Source organism: Pocillopora verrucosa, chromosome 14, assembly GCF_036669915.1.
Source record: "Pocillopora verrucosa isolate sample1 chromosome 14, ASM3666991v2, whole genome shotgun sequence".
In the NCBI taxonomy this organism is placed as follows: domain Eukaryota; kingdom Metazoa; phylum Cnidaria; class Anthozoa; order Scleractinia; family Pocilloporidae; genus Pocillopora; species Pocillopora verrucosa.
In genome coordinates, this window is record NC_089325.1 from 16830488 (window position 1) to 16848594 (window position 18107).

Below are 18107 nucleotides of genomic sequence, written 5' to 3' on the forward strand. Positions count from 1 at the left end.
AGTTACACAATTATTAAACTCAGTTACAACTATAGTTTTCATTTTCTGTTCGTCTTTAAGCACTAGTTTTTGCCTTTCTCGCACGGATTTAGGGAGGACTTGGAGGAATCCTCGTAATTATTTTATTCGATTCTTGTAATTAACTTACCGCAGCTTTTTTGTGCAGTGAGGTGAGAATTGATCCCACTATTTCGGCACATTTTCTCATGTCTTGCTTTTGTATCAGTTGTTGTTGAATGGTAGCCACAAGAACTGGCATCAAGATTTCCCTTGATTCTTAAGGAATAGAAACAAACCAATTCATTGCTTATTGGTACGGTGGATATGCAGTAATGACATTCAGAAATTTATGGATGAAATAGCTCATGTAAAATAACGTACAGCAATTGCAAGGAAAGCAGCAGAGGAATCGGACGTCGTGTTTTGTGACAACAATGCCTATGAAAAGAAAATTTACCTTTGTGCACAAAGAGCTCACTCTTTACTGTTGCATCAATAAACTGCAGTCTGCTATTGTTGAGCCCTTTCTGATCCTTCGCTGCACTGAGAAGAAAATCCTTCGCAATGGTACTAAGAAGAAAAATATACAACGAGAACATAATTACATCCGGAACTAAGCCGCCAGAGGTTGCTTTTTAAAGGCCCTTTTCTTCCAGAGGCAAACTTGCGTCAAATATCTAAAGGGGGTAAGTTTCTAAAGAAACTGTGGTGCTGTGTCGGTGGGTTTCGAGCGTTAGAGTCTGACGAAGGGCTAACGCTTGAAACGTCCGCCTTTTTACTCTTTAAGGTGGCCAATTTACGTTTTCAACTCAGTTGCTAACACTAAATTACTTACGTCAAATATCGCAAAACACGTTCACCGTTACTATAATTGCTTACATGCAAAAAAATTTTCCGAGAAATTAAGAATGATAACAATTTTTTAGCTATAAAGTAAAAAGAGATCTTCACGTTATGTTACAAAATCACATTTATCGACTCCAGGTCAAAAAGTGCGCGTTTGAGACCCGGCCAGGTCATTGTGTCTTGTTCTTGGGCAAAACACTTATATTTTCGATTTTAGACGTCGATTTAAAAATGAATATATATTTTTAGTTGTAATCTCGCGAATTACTGGATGTGTTTACTATCTCTTACGGCGACACAAGTTACTCTCAGCATAACGTATGAGAGCGGCGTGGAGTACGAATGGAAATTTAAACAATTTGCCGTCGGGTTCCCTTTTTAAGACCACGAAAATTTTGATGATTTCACGTTGTTATTTTGCAGAGGGCGGCTAAGAAATGTACACAGTTTTAAAACGCACGTGCTGAGCTATTGTTCTGCTCATCAGATCTTTTGTCTTGCCACGTTCTCCTTGCCTTCGCCGTCGTGGTTTGCGAAAGGTCCTTACTGTTGCAAGACGCTGCGTTGAAATGTTGCGCACGTTTGACTGGGCCTTAAGCAAACCACGACTACGACAGCAACGACAACGTGGCAAAACAAAATACTTATGAGCAAAACAGTCGCTCAGTGCGTGAAATCACCAAAATTTGGGCGCTCTGAGAACGGAAATTCCCACGGCCAATTGCCAAGCTTCCATTTTGAACTCAACGCTGCTCACATACGTTATCCTGAAGTAAATGTGTAACGCCGTGAGAGACGGTAGACGCGTTCAGCTACTTGTAAAACTCTAACTAAAGATATAAATTCAAGTCTTAGATCGACGTCTTCCTCGGCGTTGCCGTCCTACTGCTAAAGTTATCAACAGTCCGCTAAAAAATAATTAAAGTAAAAAAAATGAGAACTGACCGGGTCTGAAGTGTTATTAAAGGTTAGATGGCAGTTCTGGACTGACATAACTTAAGAACAAACAATTTGTTACCTTAATTCTTCATAGCTAAACACTTTCAAAGAATCTTGATAAATTCCTGAAAAATTCACCATTGCTAGAGACTGTCGAAGAAATAATGAAAATAAATTAATTAACTTCTGCTTTCAAAGCAAAACATTCAGCTTTCGAAATCTAATATCCATAACAAAAACTTGCTATGGGTAGATTTTAATAATAAGAGGAACATTATCTAGTTCCTGGAGAATACTTCTCCTTTCACTTGGAGACTTTGTCGGTTGTAAGATAAGCAACGTTTACAACGTACTTTTAAAGTTATGTCTGGGAGACGTGAGGATATCAGTGCGTTAAGATCAGTGAACACGGAGGCCAGCTCTTGTTTAAAATTCTCGTAACTTTTCGCATCTCGTCCTCTATTCATACTAAAAAAGAGAAAAGAAACTGTTTGGTAGAGTATATCAAAGTAGAGGTTTCCTCTGCGCCCAAATTATATATCAATAATGGAAAAGTAAGATGCATTAAACAGAGCTTATCTTTCAAACAGAGAGGACTGGCGATAGACGAAGCAAGGACGAAAAAATGGAAACCAGGCAATAACAATTAATGGAGTAAATTTGCATCGAGTGTCAGGAGAATCTGATACAAAACTAGTTTTGCTTCCCTGCACTTGATTGGTCGAGAATACTCGTGTCACCTAGTCAGCCAATCAGACGCTTACATGAAATCAACCACACCTTGTTCACCTCGCGTTTTCCCGCGCTTTCCCGCGCTTTCTTGCGTTCGGAGCAGATCACGTGTTTCTACGACTGATTCTCGATGGCTCCTTGAGAAATTAATCTTCGTTCCAGTCAGCTGTTTTAAGAATTATTTTGGTCTTGGCTTTCCCTAAAATTCACTAAAAGTGCTCGAAAACAAACAAATACTCGAATAGAATACACGATCGCCAGTTAGGGTCTCGACAGATGACGATCACTGTTTCATTTCATATCATGACTGTCTCCACGAGCGGGCAAGATAAAGCAAATCCTAACTTCTCATTGGATATCTACGGGGCTGTTAGGATCACTTTGGTGTTGGTTTCATGACACCCGGTCGAAACGTGCCCTAGCAAATGCGTATTGCACAAGAGAAGTAAAAACAGTTACTTGCCTGATCAACAGAATTCTTGATTGAATAATGAATTTAAAAAGATATTCTAAGGCCTGGAAAAAAAAGAGAGAGAGTGGAATTAAATTCACACCGAACCAGATGAAATAGGTGAAAAGACCGGCAGTCGATGAACCAACCTTATTCTGTTCTAAATATCAATAAAATAATACAACATCAACAAAATGTTTGAGTGACTGATTGTCTAAACAGAAAAGTTAAGCGTAGTTGCAAATAGTGACGGAGACTAAGTCGGGGCCGTAAAAGTTAATCGGGAAAATCTGAATCATAAGCGGAATCATGAGCCGAACGGAATCAGAAAAATCCGAACGTTTCCGATTCCACCTTGGACCACGACGCCAAGGATATAATGACAACCAGATTGCTGGAGTCGCAATCAGAAGCAGAAGAACCAACCAATAAGAATGCTAATCCTAAGGCCCTCAGATTGCTTACGACTCTGAAAAAATCTAGTTTTCATTGAATCATGAGCAACAGATAATGTCGGCATCTGTATTCTGCTTGCGATTCCACACGTGGTTTCATTAAAAGCCGGTTACCGGTGGTCTACCGCTGCCCATGAGACCTCTCACCCCCGTCTGTTGACCCTACGAGCAGGCGCTCGTGTTTGGGTTTTCGCCTTACGGCACTTTTACCAAAAAAAATGAATTAAATTTATTGAAGCCCCTGGATTCCATCGGTTTGATTTTCACCGGATAATATCGTTTTGTCTCTCTGAATACGACTCCGACTTCGACTTCTTCTAAAGTGGAAATCAACTTTTAGTGGATGATGATTAGCATTACCGTCAAGGTATTTCTGAGGTTATCCATTTTATCGTTTTCTCCTGTATATATCAGGGTCTGTTTCAGGCGGTTAATTAGCTTCCTACGGCAAAATAAATATGTAAAAGAACAAAACAAAAAATGAAGTAAAAGAAAAAAAGCCGAACAAAAATGAAAGTCTTCACTGAAGATAAAAATTTCAATGCAACAAATGCACAAAGTACAAAACAACAAAAAACAAACAGACAAAAAAGAACAACAGAAAGTTAATGCAAAATATAAATGGAGTGAGACAGTCGTACTAGGAAGCAACAATTTTGATTTAACAGCATTTAATAGTTATTTTTACGACATTTCAACCTAACATCCTATTAACAATAATTTAGGTTTTTGTAAAATGTTCAGTTGAGCGCTATGCCAGTTAAATATGAAATGTATAACTTTTAGGAACAGCGTTTCAAGAGGAAGGAAAACCAGTTGAAGACTGATTAACACCCGGGTAGTTAAACAGGAGCATCCAGATGTTGCACTCATCTGCAGCAAACCGGTAAAGGAACCGGATCTGGGAAGATCGAGGCTTAACCAATGAAAACAATCCAGAGCATGTAAAAGAATATATAACTACCCCTTCCTTTGGAAGCCATCTTCCGCCAAACATCATTTCTGAAGAAAGCTTATACGAAGAAAATAAAAAGCGAAATGAAACAGTCCATCCATCTATCGGGCAGATTCACCGGTAAGCCTTGATTTGGTTCACTCGCCCCAGTTTTCACGGTTCTCGTCCAACCGTACACTAGTTGTACAAACTTACCGGTGCGCCAAGGCTGCACTGAAATGTTTTTCAATATATGTCGTCAGCACATCTTGGAAGTGTTGATATTTTTCATCAGACAAAATGCAGATGATAAAAACCTGGAAAAGCAACGAATTTAACGCTGATCAAAGTCCAATAACGAATTGATTTACTTTATAGGATTTCAAGCAACTCATTTGCCCTAGGCATGAACTCATGACGCTGAAGATAATTGTTATTCATTCGTCACGGACGTGGTACGATCAAAGAGATCTACTAACCATACATCTACTTACCAGAAAGGCAAAGCGTTTTATCAGAGTTTTGTTCCTTAAAACCCAATAAAAGCTTAATCTATACATTAAAACATCCACGCTCTTCCAGCAAAAATTAAGTTGTTCCTATACAAATATCTCCTCTCCTAACCTCGCTATCTTCATCCCACAAGAGTCCCTTCTAAACTATCTCTCTTCACATTGGTTTTGTTTCTGACCTCTTCACATAAATGCATCAATGAAATGCGTTTCCCGTACGTAAATGTTTTACTTCACTCACCAAAGCTTGAAACACGAGGTTTCCACACTGTTCTGAACTTTCGTTCTGAATGGCAAACAGGGCGTCAAAAATGTCTTGAAGAAACTGTGAAATTATCAAACACAAATAAGTAATTTGTACAGTTGGCTATTAGTAAGTCGATCCCGTGGCTCGATTCTCGCGCTGGCTTGAAAGTTGATTTCCCCTAGTCTTTCAAAATTCACCAGAGGTTTATTCTTACTAAATAAAAACCTCGATATCTTTAACACTGCACCAGCTCGAGGCAACCCCTTTTCTTCATCAGGTCAATTTTAAGAAAAGTTTACCGTCAATGACTCAAACCTCTGGGTAAAGATCAAACCCCTGGCTAAAGATCAAACCCCTAGCTAAAGATCAAATATGTTTTGACAAAATATAAAGCAATACATTCGACCCGGTTACAATAACCAGGTGAACTCTATTACTTTCCTGTCTCCCACGAATGATCAGATCGATCGAAATTATTACGAGAAAAAAACCAACAACAACAATCAAAATAACCTTAACAATTTCTTCTCCGTCGATTTTCAGCAAAGAAGTTAACACCGATGGGATTTGACGCTTCTGTTGTCTCCATCTCAACAGACCAACGAGATCAACTGAAAAAATATCAATGATAGAACCTACTTGTTAAAAGAGTTAATAAAAAATAACTCGAATATTACATACAGAAAGTTGTTCCTTAGCCACTGCTCTCCGGTTTAATTAGAAATTAGAGTTTTTGGTTTTGTTCAAGAAGGGGGGGGGGGATTTGGGGGTGAAAACTCTCAAAAGGGAAAAGAACACCGAGGAAGGAGAATGCCCAATACCCCTCTTACCCCCCTTATCCTCCAACCAACACACAATCCCTTCTCCCCAAAAGGAAAAACATTTTTGTATGGTCAGGATAAACGCCTAGCTATCGTTCCTAATGCATTTTGTCCTAAGCACACTATTCATAGGCTCTTACCATTTTGAGTCAGCTTTGTGGAACACACTATCGTTTTGATGTAAAAGGCATCCTTCGAGTTGCGTACCAATCGATCTGAGCCCGCAATGGTATGGTTTGCCATTTTTGACAAAGTTGATGGCATGTGGAGATAAGTCTTCGAGTCATAGAAACAATTTTCATCATACTGTAGAGGCAAAAACATTTTTTGCTCTTTTTGACTGACAAGCAGAATCAAGATGTAAGCAAACCAAGGAAAACAAATAGAGCGTGTATGGTAGTTCATAGTCTCAGCTCTGTATCGCGTGAATGTACATCGTATACATGGTGCATTCAGTGTTTCTAAATTTTACCAGTGCGAAAGGGCCCAGTAACATTTGAGCCACAAAATTGGTCTAGAGAGTGGGAAAACACCCATACAGTTTATTTTTGCTTTTTTCTGTTTTTATTTTTGTTTGTTTGTTTTGTTTTGTTTTTCACGAAACAGGGTTGTTAGCCCTGCGCCTATTTCCCATCCCGGCGAACCAGGGGATGAGTCGTCGTCAAACCCTTGGCCTCTGACCTATCAAAAATGGACGACCCCGAGGGATAAAAGACTTTCTTACCACCTTAGGAGTTACTACGGGATGATGACTACACCCCACGATAAGGAAGTGACTCACAGGGGTGTTACTTTACACTCTATTAGCACAAAGGGTAGTGAGTGAGTGAGTGAGGTCGAAATTGAATGTTTAACGTTCAAGGTTTCAGCTGTTGAATGGGCTTCCCTGACACAATTAAGAGTTCCATCTCAAAGGAATTGCTGTGTGAATCAATCGAGCTATGTACTGTGTTCACGTTATACCTATAATGTCTACTGTGTTATGCAGATCATAAACTTTATTTGGTCAAGTTGTTCGTAGCCAGATAATCAAACCAGACTCGTAAAAATCTAATCAACGCTTCGTAATACTTGAGCCTTAGTTGAAGTACAGTACCAGAACAGATTACACTTGTCACAATGAAAGCTAAACTCACCTTATAGACACACAGGTCATGTGTCCTATCACAGATGGTAGTCCCATCAGCTCTCATCAGGCTCTCAAAAGCAAAACCAAATGTCTTGTCGGCTTTCTCCCTTTCTGAATTTTGAAATGAAGTTAAAACAATTCAAATACACACAAATTGCCATAATTTTTAACTGTCGCAGCTGGAAAGGCTTCAAGGTTAGTGTAGTGAAACTTAGGATAGTGATTGTGTTGTGTTCTTCACCCAGACATTTATATGGGGGCCTTCGACGAATCTTATCACAAGATACTAACCTGCGGGATAGGCGTAAATTCTTTGGCGTTTTTCAGGCAAGCGTAAACTCGCACGAGGAGGACGCGAGGAAAGCGCGAAGGGTGAGAAACCCGCAGGAGGAAAAACATTTTTCGCGCTTTCGATAAAGTTCTTTCAGCAGAAATGGCCCGTTATCGACACCAGGAAAAGGGTCACTCAGTAAAAATGGTTCATTAGAGATAACATGATAAGGTTCTCCGATAGAAATGACCCATTATAAATACCAAGATAAGGTTCCTCCAGTAGTAATGACCCATTATAGATACCAGGATAAAGTTCCTCCGGTATAAATGTGTCGTTAGGCTCTTAATACTCAACCACGATTAATAACGTTTTCTTATTTTGTAATACAGGTTAAGATGGGACAGTAAATGGTTTAAATCTGATTCAGGAAGAATTTCATGGTATGTTCGTTTACAGTTATTTTCAAAACTTGATTGTTAATACTCTAACAAAGTACAAACCTTCAAACTTTGACAAATGTCTAAAGCCAAATCTCAAATGGGCTCCCAAGAACAATTCAAAGGGAAGCTGTATCTGTTATCAAATCATAGATGGAAAATATTTAGTAACCAATTATACCGAAATGTGATGTTCATCTTTCGAATCTGGCAATTAGTGATTCTATGTATAACAATTGGTCAGAGCACGTCCATTGAGATACTTAGCACGCAGGAGGTTTTTAGAGACTGAAAGATACGCAAGTGTTGCTCAAGATCCAGCTACAAGGAAATTGAGCTTCATAAGACCTCTGAAACTTTCCATGTCCTTTACATCTCGATGAATGCACGACGTAGGCAAGAACCAATACTGTTTTGTAGCAATTTTCAATGTGGTAGTTTAAATAAAATTCCGTCTGCCTACATGTACGATTCAATTTGGACACACAATACCATCAGTGCACAAAATGGGAGTACGATGCTTGTTCAGTTGTTTGAATATCTGATAGCACAAATTTGTTCGCTGTTTGTAACATATGCTGTTCGTAGATGGCACAATCTAATCGCCAGCGTGAGAGTCCTGGGAAGGACTTTTGTCGGTAGGAGTGACTGATGCCTCTGCAACCTCAACCCTTTGCACTCTAGCATCAGTATTCATATTCTCCATACTGTTCTCTATACATTTCCTAAAGTGCTGACAAGGAGAATTTGTTTAACAATCAAGAGCTGCCTTGATGTTTGATTCAGTGCTGATATTGAAGGGAGACATTAGATGCTGGTCACTCTTAGGGGCCATAGGGTTAATGGAATTCATTATCAGGGTCAAGAGTTAGCATTTTATGCTTTATATCAGTACCATGACAACAAGTCACTCAGCCTGTGTAACCATTCCCCTGGGGTTAGGAAGTTTCAGACACTAATCTAATAATTCACCTTTATGGTTTCATTCCACTTTGGGCTGCTGTTGTGATAAAAGATAATGGACTGATATTCCGTTACACTGGAACCTCCAGCCCCAAGGAAAATACAATCCTGAATTAAAAACACAAAAATAAAAAATGTAAGTTTCATTTTTAATCTACATTTCAGATAACTACCATCCCTGAGTATAAACTGACACTGCATGGGTATCCTAGTTGCAATAATAGACACAAATACACTGTGAGGATGAGAAAAAGTAAAAGTCTGCCTTCCCACACAGATTTGAACATCAGATCTTTGCAGTCTGATGCTATAACTCTCAGCTATAGTGAACTAATTGACATCCAGGCCATATGCTGGATTCACATGAGACAAACATCCCACACCCAGCAATAATCAGCAAAGGTGAAAGCACTGAGTTGCTGAACCTAACAATATGCTGGACACTGTTCACTTATGAACCTAGTATACTAACTGGTTCATAAAAAGGTTTTCTTTAGCTTAGTGGTAGAGCAAAATATCATGGAATTTAAAGGCAGAAGTTCCCTTCCTCCTGTTTAGTAAAAGTCTGCTCTTAGGCATGGCACAGTGGCCTATTCAGTTGGAGCTTATCCCAGTTTCTATACAAAGAAGCGAATAGGAGTATAGTTACTCCACCCTAGATATCATCTAAGTCCATTGCTGGGTTACCCCATTGTCAGCTTTTCCTAGCAGTTAACTGGTATCCAATTATATTCCTGAGTGGAGATAGGCACTGTGAAAATAAAGTGTCTTGCCCAGGAACACAACTTGCTGGCCTGACTACATCTCAAACCCACACCACTCCACCCAGAGTCTAAGGTGTCAACCTCTTGGCCGCACCTTCATATCTTTGGCCTTCAATATTTCATGAATAACCATTACCTCAATCACTTTGCCTTTGGGTCCAAGGACACACATGGAAACCTCAACATTTTTGGATGTAGTTTTTCCTGATCCTAATTAGAAAGAAAGAATCCATGTTCAAATTCTTGTTCAAACTGTAAATTCTTACCTAGGCCCTAATCAAATGTCATAGCAGATATTACTAAAGGAAGCCTAGCTGAAGATTTTTTTTAGTCAAGAGACTTACTTTTTAAAAAAGTTTATTTGAATTCATTACCTTTTTCAAATTCTCCTCTTTCAATAGTAACATAAAGATCATTCCTTATGTCACCTGTGGAGATAAGATGCATCAATCCATTCTGAGTTGAAATGAGTGATAAAATTCAATGAATTTAACCATGAATGTGAGAGAAAAATTTAATTTAATAAAGATGCTAGCAGTTGATTATTTCAGACATATACATTACAAGTTCAACAACTAAATGTGTCATACCAACCTGGCATGATAACATCAGGAAACCCTAACTTTCTGACGACTGGAATCCCTTTTGGCAATACAAGGGGATTTTCACTTTGAATCTGAAAATAAACATGTCATTGATTTAGCTTCACTGAACCACAACTGTTACAGATACATACACGCAACCATCAATAACAAAAATTTTTGATAAATAAAGAATTCCTGATAAGGATATTAACACCCAGTTTGCAGTTATGAAAAACCTACAGAAAGATTTTTTGGTCTAGTCATAAGCATGAGACAAAGGAAAAAATTCTGAGTCCCCATGAGGAATTGAACCTCAGACCTTCCGATTCTGTGTTCTGGTGCTCTACCACTAAGCCATGGAGACTCTATGGTAAGCATGGCTTTTTACAAAGAAAAACCTCTCACAAGGAGACTCCTCTTACTAGAGATTATTAAAGAATATGCTAACTCTGCCTGTCCCACCCCACCCTACCCCTTCCACCTTTCTATTCCATAGAAAGAACAAAGAACTATCACAGTAACTCAGAAGGTTTACCTTATCCAGATCACCTTGAAACACTCTCAGGGAAACAGAGATACCTGGAAAAAAAGGAAATATTTGCCATTATCATCCTACATAGCCAGCTTACAAAGAGGAGTGAGGGGATTGGCAGGAGTTTGATTTGAGAACAGAATGTGACCACTGAAGTTTGGGAAGAGACACATAGGCAATTCACACTAAAATTTAACTTTATAATCATATGTTTCTGTCCTTTGCTAAATGGCCAGCACAATCCTGCTGACCAATGAAAATACAATTACATAATTAAAATCTGAAAACGGAGAACCAAAGAGAACTACAAAAACTTGTGAAAAAAAGGAAATTATCTTCGAAAATCTTAAAGCTCATCAGTCAAGACATATAATTTATGGACAAAGACAAACTTTCACCTTGCTAAATATCAGTTGCTACACATTATTCTTACATGAAAGCAGGCTTCTGTATCCTCATGGATACAGGGGACATGTTTCTAAAGAAACTGTACTGCTGCATCAGTGGGGGGTATTATGAGATAATTTGGTTTTATGAACTGAGTTGATAATGTAAATTGGCCATCATAAAGAGTATCTAAAGAGTTCCTATAGCTTTAGAAACTCAATTTACATAGTCAACTCAGTTGATAAAACCAATTGATCTTTCTTTCACTATTCTCATGCTCTCTAGAAATGCACCATACCACATGATCATTTCAGTGCTTGAGATTTTGAACATTTATAAATTAAATTTCTGTGACTTATTCTCTCAACATGTATCTTAAAAGGGTTAACACTCATAAATTTATTAACTCACTGCTGTTTGAGCTTGAAGCACTGTACTTGCTAGTTTGTTTTCTAATGATACTATCATGGACCATCCAGAAATCACTGTCACTACAACTGGAAATTAAACCCAAACATAAAACATTTAGCTTCCAACAATGATTGTCCCATTTCTCCTTCAGGTTAGAAAAGGGTCAACACTTATGGGGAAAGGGGCGTGCCAGGAAGGCCATCAAAACCTAACCTTTGCGCAGACAAAACCTATTCGTTTCACAAGCCTATTTAAAACAAAAACTGAGTAAATTGTGGCATATTGACTTCAAGGAGTCACCCCTGATAAACAAATCAATAAAAAGTTAGTTAAATAATACTCAAATAAATAAAAAGTTGAAAAATAAAATATACTCACCTGAAAATTGGCATGTGGAATTCCTTCTCTTCCAAACGCTCTTCTCTTCCAGTCAAAACATCCACTATATCCAACACTTGAAGTAAAAGGGAATTTTTTCTATTACTTAAATAATAGATTTACATTTCTGTTTGACACAAAAAACTGACCTTTTACAGTTTGTTTATTTTGTCCTGAAAAAAGGGCCCTCAAAAGCCACATTGAAGACAGATTTAAATGAATTGAAGAGGTTTCGACAAGAATGGCAACATTACACACAAGTACTTTTATGCTACAAATTTCACTCACCAGCACATCCAAATGGCCTTCTATAAGATGTAGTCGAGACCTTCTTGGATGAACCATCAGTAAGCATTCTCCCTAAGAAATAAAAGGGTATTGGAAGTGGTTACTAAATAAATGGAGTTAACAGATTGGTAAAACAATGTAACTTAAGTCACTAAAACCCACCAAATCTCCTCTCTCTATTTTCAAGCATTTTCCTTAAACAGTCAGTTGGAAATAAACAAAGTGGCAAGGGGAGAGAGAGAGGGAGAGTGGGGGTGTGTTAAATGTAAGGTGCATTGTCTGCATAACACATGTAAAATTTTTATCTACTATAAAAAGGAGGTTAGGAGCTCTGTTTGAAAACAAATATGAATCAGGGCTGAGTTAAAAGTTTGCAGCAAATGACACATAGAATAGAAAGCAAAATCCTTGATACAAAACATAGAACAAAATTACTACTCTAGTCCTCAGATGCAACATACCTATTCTCACAATGTGAGCAACAAGAAAAGCTTCAGCTAACACATCCTTGCTCCCAAGGTCCTGCAATTAAAAATAAAGTTATATTTGCATATTTATTCTCTTGAGTTTGCCTAATTTACAAAGCCTCTCTATAGTAAAAATTCTGACTGCATTTAGATTTTGTGCAACATTAGTGTGTACTTTATGGTTAACAGTGGGTGGCACTCCCTTGGTCATGTGCTGTTAAGCAGGATATGGTTGTTGGGGTCTTGCATCTAAACCTGGGTATAAAATTGCACCACATGGCCTTCAAAACAGGTTGTCTTTCTCAAATGGAAGCCTAAAATATGATGATGGCATCCATACTCCTTCTGAAAGGAAGGTTGGCACTGCCTTGGGCATTTGCTGTCAAGCAGGGTTTGGCTTATGGGGTCTTGCATCCTAAACAAGGTATGCAATTTCACAACAACCTCCAAAGCAGGTTATGTTTCAGGGCTAGAAGCGCTAACTACACTGTGGGATGTTAGTATCTGTGAATGAGGTCTACATGTCTGGTGCTATCAACCAAAGTCTCATTCCAAAATATTATATGTGTTATACAATGTACAGGGTTGGACAAAGTTTGTATGCTGAAATCTATTACAGTTTTTCTCAAACAACATTAGGATTTTTTGGAGGCCTCGAACAAACGTCTTACTCAAACTGTAAAAGTTCCCACATTTAACATTCATTCTCTACTTAGTTAACAATTAATCTGACAACTGACATAGTCACATACTTACAGTAAAAACACAGAATGAGTTTTCAATCTTCTGTGGTTGGTTAACTTTCAGTGTGCTATCACTTTTTCCAATAGAAACTAGAAACCTCTCACTGCATATAAAGAAATTCACAATTACAAACAAAAAGGGTACTGAAATGAGAAGCATTGAACCTTTTATTTACCCCAGTGTAGGACTAATATAAGAATGTTTTCTATCTCTTTCTAAGATCCTAAATTCTTTACCTCTCTTAACTCCAAAATTCAAAATTCTCCCAGTACTGTCTCTTTAACTTCACAAATGAAAACTGTCCTCTTATGATAAACCTTTCATATTTCATGTTTATAATGTTGTTGTATCACTATTTAAATTTTTCTCTCACTTTTTTTCCAATTTTTCACTTATATAGAATGATTTATGAATATAAGCCAGTTAAAATAACTTTAAGGTAATTTTGAATTAGTATTATCAACTAAGTTGATAATGTAAATTGACCACCATTAAGAGTTTCAAAGCTTAAGTTTCAAGAATCACCCTTCACTTTAGAGTGATTAACAAAGGACTAACGCTTGAAACATCAGCTTTGAAACTCTTACTGGTGGCCAATTTACGTTATCAACTCAGTTGATAATACTAAATTACCTTGTTATTCTCTCCCACTGATGTAACACCACAATTTCATTAGAAACTTATCCCCATTATTTAAAATAATTCTAGCTCAGCTCAATTTCCACTCTGCCATTGATTTGTCACAATTCTTCCTCTAAAAATAATATTTTTAAGAGGGAGCCCATTGTGTAAAAGCCCTTTGTTTTCTCATGGCCATTCCTGCCACCTTCAGTCTTCTTTCACACCAGTAACTTGATAATTAAATTTATGGTGAAATAAATAAAGTATAAAGCATTCACACACCTGATGAATCTTCCTTCCCTTGCATCATAAATGGAGAAAAACACCTGGCTCTTCTCATCCATGTTGTGCGTAAAGTTTGTCATGTTCAGGTAGACATGGTGTATCACAGTGCTGACACCACGAGTGGTTGTCTTCTTGAAATTTCCTCTCCCCTGACATAATTACACAACTTTGCATAAGTGCAACAAACAACTATGCATGTTAAAGGAGCATCTATGATAACAAAACTAAAGCTTGAGAGATAACAAAAAGAAAGACTGAAGCACTTTCCATGTTATATATTTATTTCAACATTATTTGTAGGGGGGGGGGAGGGTACAAAAGAGCTCTCAAGAATTTTCCTTATCCCCAAAATGTAGATTTATACCCAGCTAATACAAACTGGTGTATCATTCAATGGATATATGAGAGGCATGGCTGTATCCAAGTCCCAAGCTCATCTAAATTCTTTTTTTTCAGGTTGAACTACCTGCAACTGCTTTAAACCTTTGACTGCTTAGAGTGATGAGTGTTTAAATTCTCCTCACAAAATCACCTCTGAATCACATAATTATTAAGATCACAAGAATATAGGAAATGATTGCCAACCTAACAAGCTTTGATTGTTGAGCCAATTCTCCTTGTCAGTACCAAAGGAAATTTATAGAAAAGAGTATCAAGAATATAGATACAGATGCTAGTATGAAAAGGGTCAACTATATCCCCACAGATAGGTATCCTTGAAAGGAATATTTTCTCAACCTCTGATATTCCATAGTAAATAATTTAATATAATTGACAGTAGCACAATCATTGGAAATTATTGATAGGTGAAAATCAAATCCTCAACTACAAGCCGTTTTATAGCAAAATTAAGAAACAGGTATTTTGGAAATATATTGGATGATAGGTATTCAATGAACGATATCAATACTATTTTATTCAAATAATATTTGACTAAGATATTACAATTTTTTCAATAATTATAACTTACTGATATTTGGAGATTAGCTTCAGCACTTGAAACATGCTAAAAATAAAACAGATGTAAATAGCAAATTACATGTCTAAGACACCACAAGTCAGACTACTTCCACTACAACCTCGCAGTCAACATTGTCCAAGCACTAAAGTTAGTTTGTCAATTAGATATTCATCTAGTGAGCCACTTAAATTACCATGTGATGGCAATCCTAGAAGTATTTTAACCCTTTTACTCCTATGAGTACCAAGAAAGAATTTCTCTACATCAAATCAGTACAGTATCAAGCAGAAAAGTGATGAGAATGAAGAAAATATCAATTTGGTGATTTTTTTAGTTGATCCAATACCAAATTCTCCAAACTAATAATTATAAGTAGAATTATAAGGCTGAAAGGAAGATTAACATATGACCCATCCAGAAAACCATAGACAAAACTGACATGTAGGGCTGGACAAGTTGACATGAGCCAATCCAGAAAAAGCCATCTGGCCCTGCACTCACACAGATTTGTTGCAAAAACATAAAAAGGGAAAAAAGGAAATGAGTAAAAAAGTCACATTTTTCAATAAATTTTGAGTTTCTTGTTCTACCTTGAGAAAAAAAGAAAAACAAAGAAAAGTTTTTGTTTCTTGTTCACAATTAACAGACCTTGCTATGCTCAGTCCATATGTTATTACCTTGTACCAAATATTTTCCTGTATAGCCCTCCCACTCCATCAATAAGTACATATTACTAAAAATTAGATCTTGGTAGAAAAAGGGCTAATAACATATACACATACAGGCGATACAGTAATTATATGCAACATACCACTTTGTAGAGTTCAACAACACTTGTGGAGTCAGCATCAACCACTTCTCCATCCACTCTTGGAATGAGATCCAGCCCCATTTTGCTGGCAAATAATTCAAGACAATACCCATTAGTACAATATCTAGGTTTGCATCATTGTACTGCTTTAAATTCTTACAAGGGACGTTCAGCTTTGGTGTGTAGGTAAGAGACCTTACCATAAATTGGAAATAGGCCAAATTAGTGACCTTTGTCACAGACCTTTGTTGTGGTTACCAAAATATTACCCTACTTGCCATGGTGACCAGTACAGTTGCAGTGTGGAGCACTCTTTGTGGCTGAACAGTTGTTACAAGTAACAGAATTCTCTTAATGAGAATTTATGATTATTAAGGCACATACATACCTGTTACCCCAGTCAATTTTATTGATAGCTTTCTTCTTGATGTCATCCATTTGGTCCTGCAAAATAGATGGCATTGTGAAATGAACATGTAAGGCTTTCAATGATGTGTTGTATAGATGTCTTGAATTTCTTATCTTCCTCCTATTTTAAACAATGACGTCTTAGGTGAAGGCACAAAGTCAGCCATCTTGAAATGTTTTAAAATTGCCTTGGATTTGAATATTTCATTTACATCTATAGTAGTACAAAGAAGTATGAAGAAAGGTTTTCAGAAAAAAGGACAAAAAGTGGATGCAGCAACCTTGAAGGGGAACCTGGGTATCTGGTTAGTCAAATAAATATTTAATAAATTCATCTAGCCTGCTATGCCTGGTCCTTACAGTGACATTTTCTCAGATTTCCCTAATAGATCCTGAGGTTAAGGAACTATGACCTGTAAACTACCCACAATACCTTCAGGGTTGTCACTTACACTTTTATGTCTAATAAACAGGACATTTCATATTCTCACATTGATACAACATTATCTTTTCCTCACTCTTACAGTGTCCCTAGCTTGAAATCATTTTTCTATGATACATGTAAACAAGTACCTGTGTCAGTGTTCCAGATATTAGCTTTTGCCTGCACTCCACTAAATCCCACATGATTGTTTTTAGTGCTAAAAAGAGGCGATCTTGTTTTCCCTATAATGGCGCAAGAGTTAAAATGTTATGTTGATAAAAATTGTGAACAGGCTCCTATATAAAACCCTAAATCATTTGTCTCACTCCCAACGTGTGGCTTCCTAGCCTAGCTGGTAGAAACACCTAACTAATATTTCAGAGGCACAGACTTGAGCCCTGTCAAAGCATGAATTTTTCAGGCTCTTTTCTACAATTGCTTCCATTGCAGCCCACTTACATGGGTCATTTCTTAATGTAAATCAATTATCATCACATTAAAGAGGGTTGTTATGCCTTTCATTATAAGTATGGAAACAAACAAAAAAAATGAGCCTCCTCCCCTACTCCCCCCCCCCAATCCAACAAGGAACTGAACCCAAGAGCCAACAATCTGATACTCCACCACTGTGCTACAGAAGACTCTTCCACAAGCTACAACCTGTTTGAGGTACTTTCTAAAAAATAACAACTGTTTTAACTCAAAATGATCAACAAAAAATTAACCACATATCACTAAATATTCCCTACTTCTCTTTTGAAATCTAAGGGAGAGTGTGGGGTGGGACACAGGGGAGGGGTAGGTAGGTGGTGGTAATATGACATGCAAAATGTCTTTCTACATCATAATTATGGCCAAGATGACTCAGTTTTATCTCCAGATCAAATGTGCATTTAAAATATAATCATTAGTTTTCTATCATTTCCATACCTTGTAAAGGTCTTTCCAGATAACAAACCATTCTCTTAATATCAAAGTTAGCTCCTTAACTGTAGCATCTTCTTTAGGGACAACACTTTCAATTGCAGTACTAGAAATAAAGGAAATTTTGTGGCTTATAAATTTCAAAGTAATAGTTATTTCAGCATTACTTAATATTTTTATACTTTTATATTTTGGAGGATGGAAGGAAGTAATAAGATAATAATAAGAAAAAAAATTGAATCTATATTTGCCCTGGTGCAAAAATATACCATGACCAATATAATTGTCTGCTGATATTACAATTGTATCAGTTCCTTGCAGCTCACAGTTTGATTATCATATACATTCAAGCATTTTTACCAGCTGCACGAGGGTATT

At 37.3% G+C, this 18107-nt stretch overlaps 1 protein-coding gene across 1 annotated transcript in view; it reads right to left on the reverse strand.

The window, feature by feature from the left end:
* The window catches only part of LOC131772491 (dedicator of cytokinesis protein 3), a 38836-nt gene that overhangs the window by 18279 nt on the left and 2450 nt on the right, over positions 1 to 18107 (reverse strand). Inside the window, 28 exon segments of the mRNA XM_066161800.1 lie at positions 149 to 276; positions 458 to 570; positions 1865 to 1935; positions 2139 to 2253; positions 2981 to 3033; positions 3784 to 3865; positions 4574 to 4674; positions 5111 to 5194; positions 5630 to 5727; positions 6078 to 6243; positions 7074 to 7177; positions 7841 to 7913; positions 8750 to 8848; positions 9641 to 9714; positions 9879 to 9932; positions 10099 to 10180; positions 10624 to 10667; positions 11419 to 11504; positions 11797 to 11872; positions 12085 to 12156; positions 12546 to 12606; positions 13308 to 13398; positions 14199 to 14350; positions 15172 to 15207; positions 15974 to 16058; positions 16362 to 16417; positions 16955 to 17047; positions 17736 to 17835. Of these exon segments, the coding sequence (XP_066017897.1) occupies positions 149 to 276; positions 458 to 570; positions 1865 to 1935; positions 2139 to 2253; positions 2981 to 3033; positions 3784 to 3865; positions 4574 to 4674; positions 5111 to 5194; positions 5630 to 5727; positions 6078 to 6243; positions 7074 to 7177; positions 7841 to 7913; positions 8750 to 8848; positions 9641 to 9714; positions 9879 to 9932; positions 10099 to 10180; positions 10624 to 10667; positions 11419 to 11504; positions 11797 to 11872; positions 12085 to 12156; positions 12546 to 12606; positions 13308 to 13398; positions 14199 to 14350; positions 15172 to 15207; positions 15974 to 16058; positions 16362 to 16417; positions 16955 to 17047; positions 17736 to 17835 (2449 nt within the window).